Source organism: Apostichopus japonicus, chromosome 4, assembly GCF_037975245.1.
Source record: "Apostichopus japonicus isolate 1M-3 chromosome 4, ASM3797524v1, whole genome shotgun sequence".
In the NCBI taxonomy this organism is placed as follows: Eukaryota; Metazoa; Echinodermata; class Holothuroidea; order Aspidochirotida; family Stichopodidae; genus Apostichopus; species Apostichopus japonicus.
Window position 1 is genome coordinate 1746659 of NC_092564.1, and position 14972 is coordinate 1761630.

The following is a 14972-nucleotide window of genomic DNA, read 5'->3' on the forward strand; positions in this document are numbered from 1 at the left end:
ATTCGTCTAGAGCAACTATAAGCAATCCTATATTTACAGAATCTATGGTAAATCTCCTCCTGGGATTAACCTGACTTGTGACATTACAGTTATGACACACAAACCTATGACTGTATTACTGTATATGTGTCATTTACTTATGTGTGTGTGTGCGTCACCATGACTACAAGTTTATAAAACATTGACAGCTATTGCTGCTTCCAGACTTATCATCATAATTCATGCCTTCAGTGTGAGTACTGTACTGTACTCGGACAGAAAGCATTAATATCCCAATAACGTGATTCCTTGCCTACAACTAGTCATGAATTGTGATACAGTACTACTAAACTAGAGAGAGAAATTTAGGACTGGAAAATTGTCAGTTTGTAGTGACTTCCATTTCAGGTTTTATCTGTATCCAAACCTTGCTTATACTGCCAGATGGTTATAATGTTAAAGAGTATCTCAGGATTCTGTATTTCAAATGTGACTGCTAGGTATTGTGTCATCACATAACACACACACAAGTCATTCATTTCTTCAGACACATGATAACACACTTTGATAACATGGAAGACTTCATTTGAATAAATTGTGATTCATTGATCTTACACGAGCTATGATATTTAAGTGATTTTCCTCGCTCTGTATTGGTTTGTGTGCTGCTTCATAGTTTGGCCAGTTTATGTGATTTTGGTGGTGGTTTTACGAATATGACCAAGCTGTTTTTGTTTTTTTTTTTTTATAATCGTACTGTAACTGATTATCTTTCAAGGGTTTATGTAGGAATAGGTAAAATATTAAATGTGTCTATGGTGAATTTTCTAAATTGAAAATGGACCAAAACTGTCAATCTGATCAATACTGTATGTTGTATATGGATTTATGGTTCTTACTTCAAACTCCCTATGTGCTATACATCATGCTGAACCATCTTAGTACTTCTCACCACCCTCTCCCTTCCCCTTTTCCACCTCCCCCTTCTCTCTCTGTAGCAATTTGTAGTAGAAAACTACAAAACTCCCAAAAGAACAGGTCATTCATCATGTTTGACTGAAGCTCCTAATATAATCTATGAAGTTATAACACTTACGTATGTCATATTATCGTGATACTAAGTTTGAACAGATACGTAATTTGTCAAAACTGCTTTTCTTTGGCGTGTTCAAAAAGTCTTTTTTATTCATGATAGTATACATACTATTACTTTTGTTAAATTCATTGTATCTCTTAGAGGCTATTGCACCCCTACATTTAATGGAGAAGTAAACCCAACCATTGTCTTTATCTCACATGTTTATGAAGAGCAACACCCCTAAAAAAGAGCCGCCCAATAAAATAAGGGGAAAAATTCATTTTGGATATTGGAGATATTCCTGGCTCAAAATCATGCCAGGTTAACATTGACAATATGTCACAATGCCACTAGGAGGTGAATTCATCTTGTTTTCCTTAAATTTTCAGTCTTTACATGTTTTCATGATGAAAGTAAGCTGTAAAAATTGTTGCGGATATCAGTACCGTGGCCAGGGAACATGTTCATTTAAGCAACAGCATTTGCGAAGTTGAAAAAAAATATATTGAGTAATAACGTTGTACATGTATTCAAGCCGTTTGGGGCTCTGTGATGTCATTTAAGTAGAGTTGAACCTACAGTACAGCATATGAAGCAACATTTATTAAAATAAATAATATGAAATTAATAAATATATATTACTGTACCTCCCCATAGGGAATTAAATTTAATATTCCTTGCTGTTTGGTTGAGTTTTTAATAAGCATCTCTATCAATATTTATAAGTTCATCATAATGGTAAGTTGTGCTTCTTCTTTCACCCCAACCAGCCTCGTTTTTTGAGCATTATTCCAACCAATATCTAATCACATTATTCATTCTTCGTCTAGTACTGTAAACTAAGATACAGAATAAGTGAGTATCACATCATGACCTCTTTTGTCTTACATCCTCATCACAACAGTACAGTAAAAGTCCTCACTGATTTTTGTAAAAAACATCTTTTTTTTCAGGGCTACTAGTTTCTGTCTCCATGATGATATTCCTTTTCACTCCATAGGACCACACAATGATACTCAATTTTAGATTCTGTTCAATTACTAGTACATTATGTTAGTCAGATCAACTTAAGTTTGATATTTTATGATTTTAACCTTGCTATATTAGTAGAGATAAATAACTGTTAAAATCATTTAACAACATGCATTGTTCCTGTAATGTAAAATATGAACTTCCTATATGAGCATTACTTTTACCGAGCCAGACACGTCTAGCTTGGTACTGAGTGGTAGCTAATGAAAGAGCTTGTATTCTGGGCACTCCGTGAAATATGCCAAGTAGCAGTTCTGTTTGTAGTCACTCCCAACTTAGTACACCTCAATTCACTCAATTTTTCCTTTGAGTAAACTTCTGTATTATTTTATCGTTTTTCATGCCCTTCAGCTGTTTATTTAGCCTAATCACATCATACTTTCAGTCTTTGCTAGTCCTTTGTACTTCTGCAATGAAATTCGTACATGGCAAGACTACACTTTTATTTCAAAATCAACAATTTCTGAAGTTTCTGTAGAGGTTAAATATTATCACCCCAAGAGGACATAATAGAAGCTCTTGAAGTATTTTTGGTGGGTGTGTTGGGAGATGTACTCAGCAAATCCAATTCACAGATGATGTATTGTACATGTACAGTTGATGCCTTCCTTCAGGAATTTCTCAGAAACTTTAGTAAAAGATAAAGAAAAAAACATTCCAAACATTGATTTATTTGTTACAGTAATTATGGTTTGACTCACACATACAGTACTGTATGTAGCTATAAATCTTCATACTCAAATTGTTACCTATTTCAGATATGCATACCTGTACAGAAAGTGTGTATGGACCTACATTATTTGCATTTAAACCTTGGAAGGTGGTTGATTTGTGACAATTTTCATCTACAGGTTACCTGTTTTGATATAGACAGATGAATTTTTTTTGTCAGGGAATAATTTATCCAGTAACACATAGCAAAATGCTATGCCAAATGGTCACACGGCTACATAAATGCAAAGATGTGTAGACCATTTTGTGCATAGTAATATGGATACCAGTTTTAGTATCCTATGAGAAGCCAAATATACAAACCACTAAACTGCTAAAGAAAATGTGAACACTAAATTATAATCTGTTTTTAAATAATAAATTTTATTTGGACAAACGAAAAACTTATGATGGAAAGTTTGCCTATAGGTGACCATTTTGTGTGAATCTAGCATATATCTGCATTTCTTTTCTACTGTATCATATCACAAATTATATCATTTACAAACATCTCAGGTATACTCTCTCTTTGCCTTCTATGTTCTTTGATACCTCAACTTTGTTCATTTTATCAAGTATAACAAAAATACAGGTATCACTCTTACATGATTTTCATCTTTTGTATTTTTTTTGTAATTTTTTGTGTATGTAAATTTATCATTCTACATGATTCTTTTAATGGAACATCATACAAGGAATCATTCAAATATTTTCATTGCTCAATTCAACAAGAAAGCTTGTTGTTATTAGATATTCTGGCCTTGTATTCTCTGTGATACATATCGCTTTGACCTGTCACTTTACTAACAGGTACCAGCTATATACTGTACAGTGTGTATTAACACAAGGCTATCTTGTTATGGGCAGATCCCCCTTACAGTTTAGTTTAGTTTAGTAGAAAAAAGGATCAGGAGGGACACTTAAGTCCCCATCAAGGCAGTACAAGTTTATATATGCACACCAGATGTTATCTGTACATAGGAAGGGATACCCTGTGTTGTGGAAGTTGTTATAGAGCTGCACTAAGAATAATATGGTCTAGAGGAGCTTATTTCTTGAATAATTGAATTATTTCCTAATAAATGTAAGATTTTATCATAGAGAATATAAATTATGATTACCAATATATGAAAACACCTCTTGAAAGTGGTTCATGCTGGTCTGTAATTGTAACAATTTTACATGCAACCTATTGACATGTATCGCTTGCTGGAAGAGATGACAATTAACAGAAAAGCTTAATGTGTTTTTAACATGGAATTTATGTCAAGGTTGATTGGAACTGGTACCCTTACCTTTTTACAATTCAACACTGAGATGATAAATCTCACTGATACTGTACATACTGTACTTACTTGCTGTTATTGTGTTCTAGTTGTCATAATATAATAATCTAATTTGGAATCATAGTCAGGTTGAACTCTCTGAAGATATGAAATGAATCATTGTGGCAAGAGAATATTTTACCAGTTGACGGATACCTCCTGAAAACATAATTAGTTTGAACACTGAAAACCATACTCAGAAGGATGAAATAAGGCAAAGGATTCTATAGCATAAAATAATATAAGTTTGTGGGACACAGACTTTTGTGGAGAGGGTTGAATGGTTACTTAACTCACTCATTTGGAAAAGACAAATGACTGCAAGTATATTAATTAGTTTTGAGGGTTATCAAAATTATGTGTTAATATTACATGGTTTGTTAGTTTCCCTTACTGCTTCATATGTTTAAAAACATTTACTGACTCTTCCAATATTGTTCCCTCTTCCCACTTTTGCCCTTTCTCCAGTCACACTGATTTAGTTATTAAAATATTCATAATCTTAGAACCTTTCCCTGCAGCAGCTCCAGGATTTCATGACACAAATTGTACAAACAACATTATCTTGAGCTATGATCAATACGTTAAGATGAGGGCTGTTTGGTGTTCTGTGCCAAGCTGCATATCATCCCTCCCACACCAGATGATAATTTATGCAGATATATGCATCATCGTATAAATTTATCTGTAGAGATGGACAAAGTCTTATCTTATATTTTGGAATAGGAAAGTCAGCAATCGGTAATTATATTGTTTTTCTGTTTTTATATCTTTTCCTTTTACAGATTGCTAAAAAGGCTCAAGCCAGAAGAGTCAGTTCGAGTACACAACAGAGGAAACCATCCTCGAGTAGTTCGGCCTCATCTAGTCGTCCTTCTACAGGTGAGAAAAGAATTTCTTTATCTTTGTGGAAATATAAAAACATAAAAGAAAGACTGAAGGAAATGACTAGGGAATTATCTTTAGATTTTCATTTATCATTTATTTGTTAAAGGTGAAAGAGAAGAGGATTTTCAGTATATGTAAATCATTGTTCTAGAAAGATTTATGAGGAGGGAGGGGGGTGGGAGGGGGGCATGATGGTATGCACATAACATGTAGTAGTTTGCAACTCATTTGAGTTGGCAATTGGTTGGCCAAAGTGTTTTTATTAATCATTCTGGTTTTGGAGAAGTTGGCAACTGCTCTGTGTATAACTTGATATCTTAGAAAGAGGAAAAAGGGGGGGGGGAGTGGGGCATGCAACCACATTCAGGTGATTATTGTTGAAGAACTATACAAATATTTCAACATTCATAATGATTCTTTCATTTTCCATTCTCTACGACAGGCTCATCTACACCAACCCTTGTTGATAAAGATACCTTTCTTGCAGGCTTTGAAGATGTAGATACAGTTAATGTAAGTTCTTCTCAAATGTTACAGAAGGGATCTGCTAGAATTCACATTTGCTGTATACATGTGTGTAATCATGGACCCTTGGCAAAAAGTCTTAAGAATTAATTTCAATGACTTCAATGAGAGGGGGAAGTTGATGTCAGTAGAGAAGTACTTTTTGTAAATAGGTTTGGTTTGAAGTTATTGCTGGTTGAGGTAAAGTATGCGTCTAGGGTCACAGTGAAAAGCTGTGAACTGGAAGTGTAGTAAGCAAATGTATTTGGCTGTTCTATTCAGATGGAGTCTCCGGAAGTTGTGAATACTGGGTAAACAGAGTTTGAAGTGTTATTTCTCCTTTGGGGTGGTGATGGGAGTTGGGAATAGGAGCTGGCTTTATATGAAAAGGAAACAAGAACCATATGTAAATGAGGACCGAAAGTGAGAAACATGAAGAGAGAGAGAGATAGATATAGGTTGCCTCACCCCTCATTTGGAAAAGACCTCAGAATTGGGCATGTAAACAAAAAACACTAACCAGGTCATTGTTTGGAAAGGCTTTGTAAGTGAAAGAACCTTTAAAAGGAAAGAAGAATCTTGACTCTCACTGCTCACAACAAAGCATTTGTCTTTAAATCGACCTCTTTTAAAGTTGAGAAAAGCATAGATTCATAATATGAAGAAACTGAATATAGGATGTTTATTTATCTTTCTAATTTTCTCTTTTAGGTGGTTGATTGTCTGGCTGTTTGTTTGTTTGTGTTTTTGTTTCTTTCTTTTATTATATCGTCTCACTGAATATAGAATATTTATTTATCTGACCAATTCTCTTTCAGGTGTACTCCACGAAGAGTCTTCAGGATGAACTAAACGCAATTTACCAAATGACCAATGATGACAAACATGACTGGGAAGCCAGGGCATTGGCTGTAAGTTCAGTTTGGTTATAGATCAGTCCATCGTCATACCGTTACTACTACTTTGTGCAAAGATATGATTCATCAACTCCCGTGGAGACCATGCAAAACTGCTGTAGTTAGCTTTGTTGTATACAAACATACTGTATATCATCACATAGTTTGGCTTATTATAGTTATGCCTTTCTACACTTTACTCCCCTCTCCAGCTTAAACGGATGAGGAGCTTGGTTAACAATGGTGCTCAAGATTACGACTGCTTCCTGCCTCTGTTAAGATTGATGGAGGAAGCTCTTGTTCTCTCTGCCAAGGACCTCAGGTCACAAGTCGTCAAAGAAGCGTGCATTACCTTAGCGTAAGTTACCAGTAATGTTCAGCTCGCAATCTCTGCCTGCGGAAAGATCCAGTCATGTTTTATTTTTAACTTTCTCTTATTCCTTGGTATAATTTTTCTATGCCATTATTTCCCCCCATTCTTCAGGAATTTTGTTTTCTCTAAGTGCCTTTGAAGCGCTTGAAACAGCTTTTGGTGTTTGGTTGGCAGTTTTAGCCAATCCGACCAAGTATTACTCAAAGCAAGATTGCTATTACTGAAACTAAGACACTGTCTCACATCCCCCACCCCTCCGCCCCACTAACTGGAAGCTAAGGAGGGAATACTTATGTAATAATGATTTGAGAACCTGATGGGTCAGTCTTAGCTTAATCTCTACCTGAAGGAAATGTAAGAAATAAACTCAAAATAAACTAAACAAGCATGGACAGTAATTACTAATAAGTATGGCAGACATTAAATTATAGTTGAGTTCATCCTGTTACTATCCTCGTGAAGAATTAGCGATGGGATTGTTAAGATCCCTGTGATGTTTCAAGTGACATCCCATACTAGGAGACTCGGTGATTTAATCAGCCATGTTCTCTCTTTCTTCCGACAGGCATTTATCTTGTAAACTAGGTCGCCAGTTTGACCACGCAGCAGAGTCTGTACTTCCTACCTTGTTCCAATTGATCCCTAACAGTGCCAAAATCATGGCAATCAGTGGCTGTGTCTGTATTGAATTCATCCTAACGGTAAGTAGTCATTCCGCCAGGAAGCACATCATTTTACAACGCTAAATACCAAAAGGCTGGCTGCCTTGTAGCGTTACAATTGGCACGAGGTGGCAAGTTCTATACAGGTTAGCTTACTTTGGCAGTTTTCAACGCTAAAACCAATAGGCTGGCTGTTTTGTAGCGTTACAATTGGCCTCAGGTGGCAGTTCTATACAGGTTAGCTTAATACTTGGGCAGTGAAAGATCATTTCAGTCCGAGAGAAATGAAAGAAAGAAAATTTTCCACTTAAATTTGACCAATCAGGGTTATCTCCTACTACCCTCCACTTATTAGGTTTCCAATACTTCAAATGCCTTCATTTATTCATCCATATTATCACCTATATATCTTACTTTGTCTACCAAGAACGTTCAGGTTAATTGGATCTGTATCTAAGGAAGTGAAAGATTCTAGTGACAATGCTATTCGACTGCTCGAACAAAACTAAAACTTGTTCTACCCATTTGGATTTGAAGGAGTTGGCAAAGGATTTGTATAGGACTGATGTATTAGAAACTCTGATTCCAGTCACTCATCTGTCAATAGGAGGTCAATGTTTAGGACTGCATTAAGTTAGTACTTTACCAGTCCTTTAACACATCCGTAGCAGTGTGAGCCAATCTTCAGCAGCAAGGCTGTTGATCTGGTGGACAAACATGCACTCAGTTTATGATTGTCTCATGACCATGTGATGTGTCAAAGTAAATTAGCTATAATTTCTTTCCAAGATTGATGGTGTTAACTCAGATGTTACCATGTTAAATATTTTTCATAAGTTATTTGTTTGAAGCTACTATTGTACAGGGTTGAAGAGTTCATATTACAGTTAGCAAACTCAGGATTTTGGACCCGTTCATAAGTTCAACTAGAATGCAGTTTTTAAGGTTACATCAAATGAACACGAGCCTCTTTTGTAAAAAAACAGCTTTTGATTTTAACTTATAAGTTGTTTTATGTATCTTTTTTCAAAAGTATTGTTTGTTTGAGAGATTGTGTTATATGCCAAGTACTGGTTGTCCTGTTACTGCACCATTGTACGAGGCTGATTTTCAATTCTTAATAAATCTCGAGTTAGTGTGATGAAATTAAAATATATTTACATTCCAGCACTGAATAATAATAAGTTAGGACAACCAACTCTTTTTCACATTAGTATATAGGTTTTTATTCTGCATTATGTTACTATTAATTAAGTTACTTGTATGACTTGGTAGGGTCGTACAGTTATTAGTTATTAGACAAGTATTACTGTCAAGCATTCTGGTAGAAGTGGTAAATCCCACATAAGCTAAGAGACCAGACTTGTGAGAAGATGATACCTAACAGTGCCTCTGTTTGCCAAGATGTTCATGTTTATAAATCAGGGTTCACATTTATTGTCAATTGTCTAATCACGTTACGTTCTATCCTTTTGTTTTCAGAATACCTACAATCCTAGGTTAATCCCAATTGTAAAGTCACATATAACATCAAAGTCTTCATCTATTAGGAAGTAAGTAACAATTTAAAGTTTTTTTTTAAGGAGGACAGGGACAGGGGAGGGGTATGGTTGTTTACTTGAGCATCCTTCATATTGTTTGTTTGCAGCAAATTTTTTGATACATACCAAGCACTTTGCTGTATATGATGATGATGATGAATCCTAAAATTAGGATTAAAAAAAAGGGAAAGAAATTCTGACTCATTGTAAACATTGTGGACATTTATGACTTTATTATTACATGGTTTAATATCTTACAAAGTGGCTTATGCTTTATTATGGAGTTATGTTTGACCGTTCATCCCAACTAAGGGTTAACCAATTTGACTTCTCGGTGCTCTTAATTTGTCACAGTCTTGTCCTGCGTTCTAAAGAATGTCGACTGTCACCTATTACAGTATATCCTTCTCGTCACCAAAAGTTTGTGAGCATCTTTCCGGAACCTTGTTGCATTTCTAAATGTGTGTAGTAATCATAAATTGTGTTGCTCTTATGTCAAATCCTTTTCCCACTTAATTTTTTTTCAGACAAACTTTCTATTTCATTAACATGATTGTGTCTACGTGGCCTCCGCACCTGATGGAGAAACACGTTGGCTTGTTTGTAGAGGCGTTACACAAGGGAATGGAAGATGCAGACTCAGAGGCTCGTAGCACTTCAAGAAAGTAAGACATCATCCACACCTCTTATATAAATAGGATTGTACATTTCTTGTCCCTAATCCTCTTCGCCCTGGAGGTTTTAATCACTTCTGGTGAAACCCTCTCCCCCCTCGTCCCCTGGGGATCTTTCTCAACGCCCCTTTTTCATGATACCTGAGCCAGGATAGTGGCTTTTATTTTCTAATGCAGGTTTCCTTCCCAGTGAAACAGGTCATTAGTTACGTAGTACTTATTTCTGTAGATCAATGAGCTGCATATTGAAGAGACTTGATAAGAATTATTTACCCTTTGTCCCATGTCTATGCCCCCCTCATCCTCACTGACCCCTGAATGCATGCCCACTCTTTACGCAGTACTGCATCGTCACTTAAAATCAAATTATCATATTATTATATGTATATATCACATTTATTATTGATTATTATCATTATCATTGATTATTATATATCATATTATTGTAATTTGTTGTAGACATGATAGAAAAGGAAGAATTAAGATGTGCCCATGGAGTGATCAATTCTGGCTTATTATTCAAATTACATAGGCTTTGATAATGTTAACATGAGTGTTATATATATATGTATTACTGAGTCTCTTCCCTATCTTTGTTTACCAACAGAGCATTTTGGAAATTTTCAGAGAAGTTTAAGTCACAAGCTGACAAGCTGTTTAATATTTTAGAACCAAGCAAACAGAAGATGTTGAATGGTGAGCTAAGTGGCGCTTCCAGTACCAGCTCACTGGACTCAAATAAATCGTATCGTAAACTATCGGGCGCTGGGTCTCATGAAAACTTAAGGTGAGTATCAAACTAAGAATTTGAGAGAAAGCAACGCGTGTCTGTAACATAAGACATGAAATGAATGCACTCTTTGCAAATGTTTGTTTATGCTCTGTCAATGTGATACATTTTTAGATTATTGGAAAGTGTTTCGTACTCTGGAATAATCAAAGATGAATGGCATACTACGACTTATTGGTAGTGTTGGTAAATAACAATTAACACCAAATTCGTTGTTATTATTATCGTTGTCCAAATTCTGATGTTTTTCCTTGCCTATATTATTTTTGATCCACAATAAACTTTGTTGACCACTTTTATATAATTTGAGTCATTGGTTAGATCAGATCTGTGTGTGTATGTGTTGACCAGTTTTGTATTCTGACTGAGGACTTGAAAAACTTTCAGGACATCAGACATCATTTGGAAAAGATCACCATGTCCTCATAAAAATTCTACTGTTCAGGAGTATTGGTAAGTTTAGGGCACATGGAATTCAAACAATGGAAAAAAACAATAGGGTCCTCGGTCTGAATGTAAAGGACACCTGTATGTGTGAGTTTGACAGATGTATATGAAGTCAGTTTGGGGGATATTTATTCAATTTCTCTTTCTTCTATTTAACAGTAGTGGTAGCAGTAGAATGTCAATGCCAAAGAGATCAACTACAGCAAAGTCAAGAACCACAACCGATATAGGTAAGCCATACGTTGCAATTTTTTCCTTCACCCGCCTTAAATATACTCCAAGAAGCAATCAACCATGCTCATTGCAATCCGCTGCTCACCCACGACAGAAAGCTATGACCACAGACATGAGGCATGAAAATAGATTTATGTTGGCAAGTTTTGGGGATTGCAGAAAAGGCTTTGTAGGAAAATAACTTGTAAGGCTGTTCTTGTTCCAAAAATTGTTTATTTGTAGAGGAAGATGTCTTAATATACTGCAAAAAAAATGGCTCAGATTGGTAAAGTTACCCTGTGGGATTTGAAGGCTGTGCAAAGAAGAAAAAAATGCTTGTATTTGAGCTGTTTCTTGTGTAGGACATTGTAAGGTTCAGTGCAGCTCCATAAACAATTGCTCCTTTGTACCCTCCACCCCCCCCCCCCCCCCAATGCCTCAGCCTTCTGCTCTCTCTCTTTTTGCAGCACTCTTGCTTCAGGAATTGTATCAAAATACATCTATAAATATTTGATGCTTAAAATTACATTCATGAAAGCTTAACATGAACAACATTCATTTATCTATAGCCACCACAATTCTCTTTTTGTACCATTTATAAAAAAAAATACTTCAAGGAAGTGATTTAACCGTCTTTGACTACTAAAAAACTAACCAAACAAGCACAAACAGACAAATATTCTTAAACTGCTGTTATCAGAACTTTTAGCAATCCCTTCCTTCTCAATCTCAACGTATCATAGAAATAATTATCACAAAGCACCCAACGATGCACCAGGAAGACATAGTAACCATTGAGTGTTTGGTGTCCTCCATATAAAATGTTGTTCTTGTACAATATTGATCTTATTGACCGGTTTTTTCATATCATGCTCATTAATGTAACCTTGTTGCCCTAGAAATGTTCTGCTGATAAGTTATTTATTGCCATGTGAACAACCTATGCTCTATTATGTAGGTTGGGTTACTCAGACATTTCAACATTCAAGCCTATGTGCTGCGGCATGTTAACGTTGGCTACTCTTTCAAATTGTTAAACAGGATAGCTTGCTATAGTTCTGGATGCACCTTGATGTTTATTGTGCTTTGACCTTCTTTCTGGTTTACACATAATAGCCAGTGCCATAGATGCTGAGGGTCTTGTGATCATAGAGAGCTGAAATTAATTGTGAATCTTGCAGAGTCCGATATATTTAGTGTTCATCTAATACTAATTATTAATTCAAAATTCTTATGATTTTCGTACACTGAATAAATTCTGAAAAGAGACTAAAATTGTTATATTTTGTCAAACTGTGAAGTTTATATAATCGCCAGCAATTAAATTCCCACATTTGCGAGAGAAATTCTAACTATTTTTGAAAAGTGAAGGAAACATAAAATTATTAGAAGTTACTGCCTCCCTCTTACAAATAAAGAAACGGAATAGATAATTAAATCTTCCAAGAACACGAGATCCTCGAACTCATATAGCTCAATAACCAAAGAAGATTTAATCAATAAAGAGTAGGTTTTATTAAAACAACAATAATAATAATAATAATGGCAAGTATCTTGCAGAATTGAGGAATTTGATAAAAGCTTTCATTTTTCTACACCAATCTCTTCAACTCCGCTAACACCAGCATTCTCTTTTCGCACACTGCTCTCCTTCTCCCTCACGCACTCTTTAACAGATGGTCCGGTCACTCTCGGCAAGCGGTCAAGCAGCGAGGTGAATCTGGCCGCCGTGGACCGGGCAAGGACCAGGTACACTGCTGCAAAGTCACCGACCTCCTCCAAACCGGCGTCCAGATTGGCTCGTTCTAAGTCAACGTCTAGAGATAGCCTCGGTAATGATGACAGTAATCCTTTTGTATCCGTGATACTCTGGTTTTTCCTTGACTTTTTTTGTCCTCAGATAGGAAAGTATATATATATCTGATAGAAACCGACTGTGTATGACGATGACAAGATTGACTTCCTATGCCACTTGAACTTTCATCTTCACGTAATAGACTACCACCATCACACCACCCTTACTATGTAATCTTTATACCACCGTCATACCACCCTTACTATGTTATCTTGGCCGCCTTGGTTAAATTTTAAGTTGGTGACTGGGTGATTAAGCTTATCATCCATCATATTTATCCTAGAACAAAATCATTATCAGCGAGGAATTTTATCATTATCATGTAACCATATATCATGGCTATATCATCTATCCTACTTTTGTTCAAAGCTTCCTTTAAAAAAAGGTATCCAAAGGTTGTTGTTTTTAATTAGATGTTATGTTTAATCCAAGAGAACATTTGTGATGAAAGGTTTTTTTGTGTGTTAAACACATAAGAAAACAGATTAGTGCAGTAATTGATTTTGCTCCAAGAAGTATCACTTTTTGATAATTAAATAAACAATTTCATATAAATGTAATGCTGGAAGGTTAATCTTCAAATAAAGGTTCCATCTTTGCACCATTATTGGTGTCCCTCTTAGCACCCAAAACCAGCTAGCATTGACTGTTGTATTTGAGAAGCTAGGAATAATTTTGGCTCAAACAAATTTTCTTTTACAGTTAAAAAAACAATACCATGATAATGGGAAACCAAACACTGTCATTATTTATAAAATGAATCCACAAAAAAAGAGTTTAATTTACAAACAATGCTGGTCAAGCAGTAATGGATTAGAAAAAGTTTGTCTTTTTAGTGCAGAAATTATTCACACCTATAAAAACCATTCAATTCTTAAGTATTTCAAGATATAAACTGTTGAACCCTGAGCAGTGTTGTGACCAGTCATGTCTCAAATCCGTAGATTTCCAAAGTTAATTTACATGAACGAGTGTTTAAAGCTTTTCATACCGTAGAGATTACTTGATTCAGGTTAGGAAAGTTACTGGTAATCATGAATAAGAATGGACTTGTTACATCCCTGACCCAGGGTGACCTTTGGTGATCTGATCTCATATCTGTCCTGATGAACTATGTATTTATTAATGTAAATTGATTATATTTGTGTTAGACACAGCATGGTAGTAGTATGGTTGTTGTACATTATATTCCTGTGAACAGTGTATACCCTGTCATCAATAAGTGAATGGAGTTTCTGTGATGTGTGTGAGCACAATTACTATTTATAATGTGTTTTACCTCTTGATGTATATGCTGTTTTTAAGAAGAAATTAGTCCAAATATTGCTGTAAGCCTCAGAGGGCAACACTGTTTTGAAGTTATCTGATAATATTTTTAAGGAACCAGGGTATTAGAAGGACTACAGGGGATTAGAAGATTAGCAGGGCATTAGAAAGATACCAGATGATATGGAAGGACTACAGTGGCAACTTATCATTGGTAGCCTACCTTCTTTGTAGGTCCTTGTTGATTTTTGGATTTAAGAAATGATAGAAATGAAAATAATAGGAAGCATCGATAAGTAAAATGCTTCTACCACATGAGGATTGAATGCATATATGTTGTTTGTGGTAACTGTAAACCCAAACTAGCATGTTTATGTATAGTTACTAGCCTTGTATGGTAAATACATATACGTATAGACTATAGATGTGTATTCAGCAGTATGTAAATACTAGCATGATGAATGTATTGGATTATATGATATAACTTACCACCAATGCTAAGATAGTGACATAGCAACCATATAGCATAGATATAACTTAGTCACATAGCGTAGTTTATACTGTAGAGGTGTATATTCAGTGCTAATATAACTCACACCATTATATGTGTCATGAATATTCAAAGACCATCAGTGTGTAGAAGCAGATATGAATATTGATCTTATGTATGAATATTTATCTTTGTTATGATTGGTCAATTGATGTTCACACTGTTAGATTATCACAGATAAGGAGATT

At 35.4% G+C, this 14972-nt stretch overlaps 1 protein-coding gene across 7 annotated transcripts in view; it reads left to right on the top strand.

Annotated features, from left to right (window-relative positions):
- LOC139966090 (CLIP-associating protein 1-like) overlaps nucleotides 1-14972 on the top strand; it is an 89275-nt gene that overhangs the window by 42122 nt on the left and 32181 nt on the right. For 4 of the 7 annotated variants that reach the window (XM_071968785.1, XM_071968791.1, XM_071968792.1 and 1 more), the window contains exons 11-20: nucleotides 4911-5007; nucleotides 5456-5526; nucleotides 6336-6428; nucleotides 6626-6771; nucleotides 7352-7487; nucleotides 8931-9001; nucleotides 9517-9654; nucleotides 10271-10450; nucleotides 11060-11130; nucleotides 12790-12945. In XM_071968785.1, the coding sequence (XP_071824886.1) occupies nucleotides 4911-5007; nucleotides 5456-5526; nucleotides 6336-6428; nucleotides 6626-6771; nucleotides 7352-7487; nucleotides 8931-9001; nucleotides 9517-9654; nucleotides 10271-10450; nucleotides 11060-11130; nucleotides 12790-12945 (1159 nt within the window). The remainder of the gene's footprint in view (nucleotides 1-4910; nucleotides 5008-5455; nucleotides 5527-6335; nucleotides 6429-6625; nucleotides 6772-7351; nucleotides 7488-8930; nucleotides 9002-9516; nucleotides 9655-10270; nucleotides 10451-11059; nucleotides 11131-12789; nucleotides 12946-14972) is intronic. The other 3 variants (XM_071968786.1, XM_071968788.1, XM_071968790.1) reach the window with 3 other exon arrangements.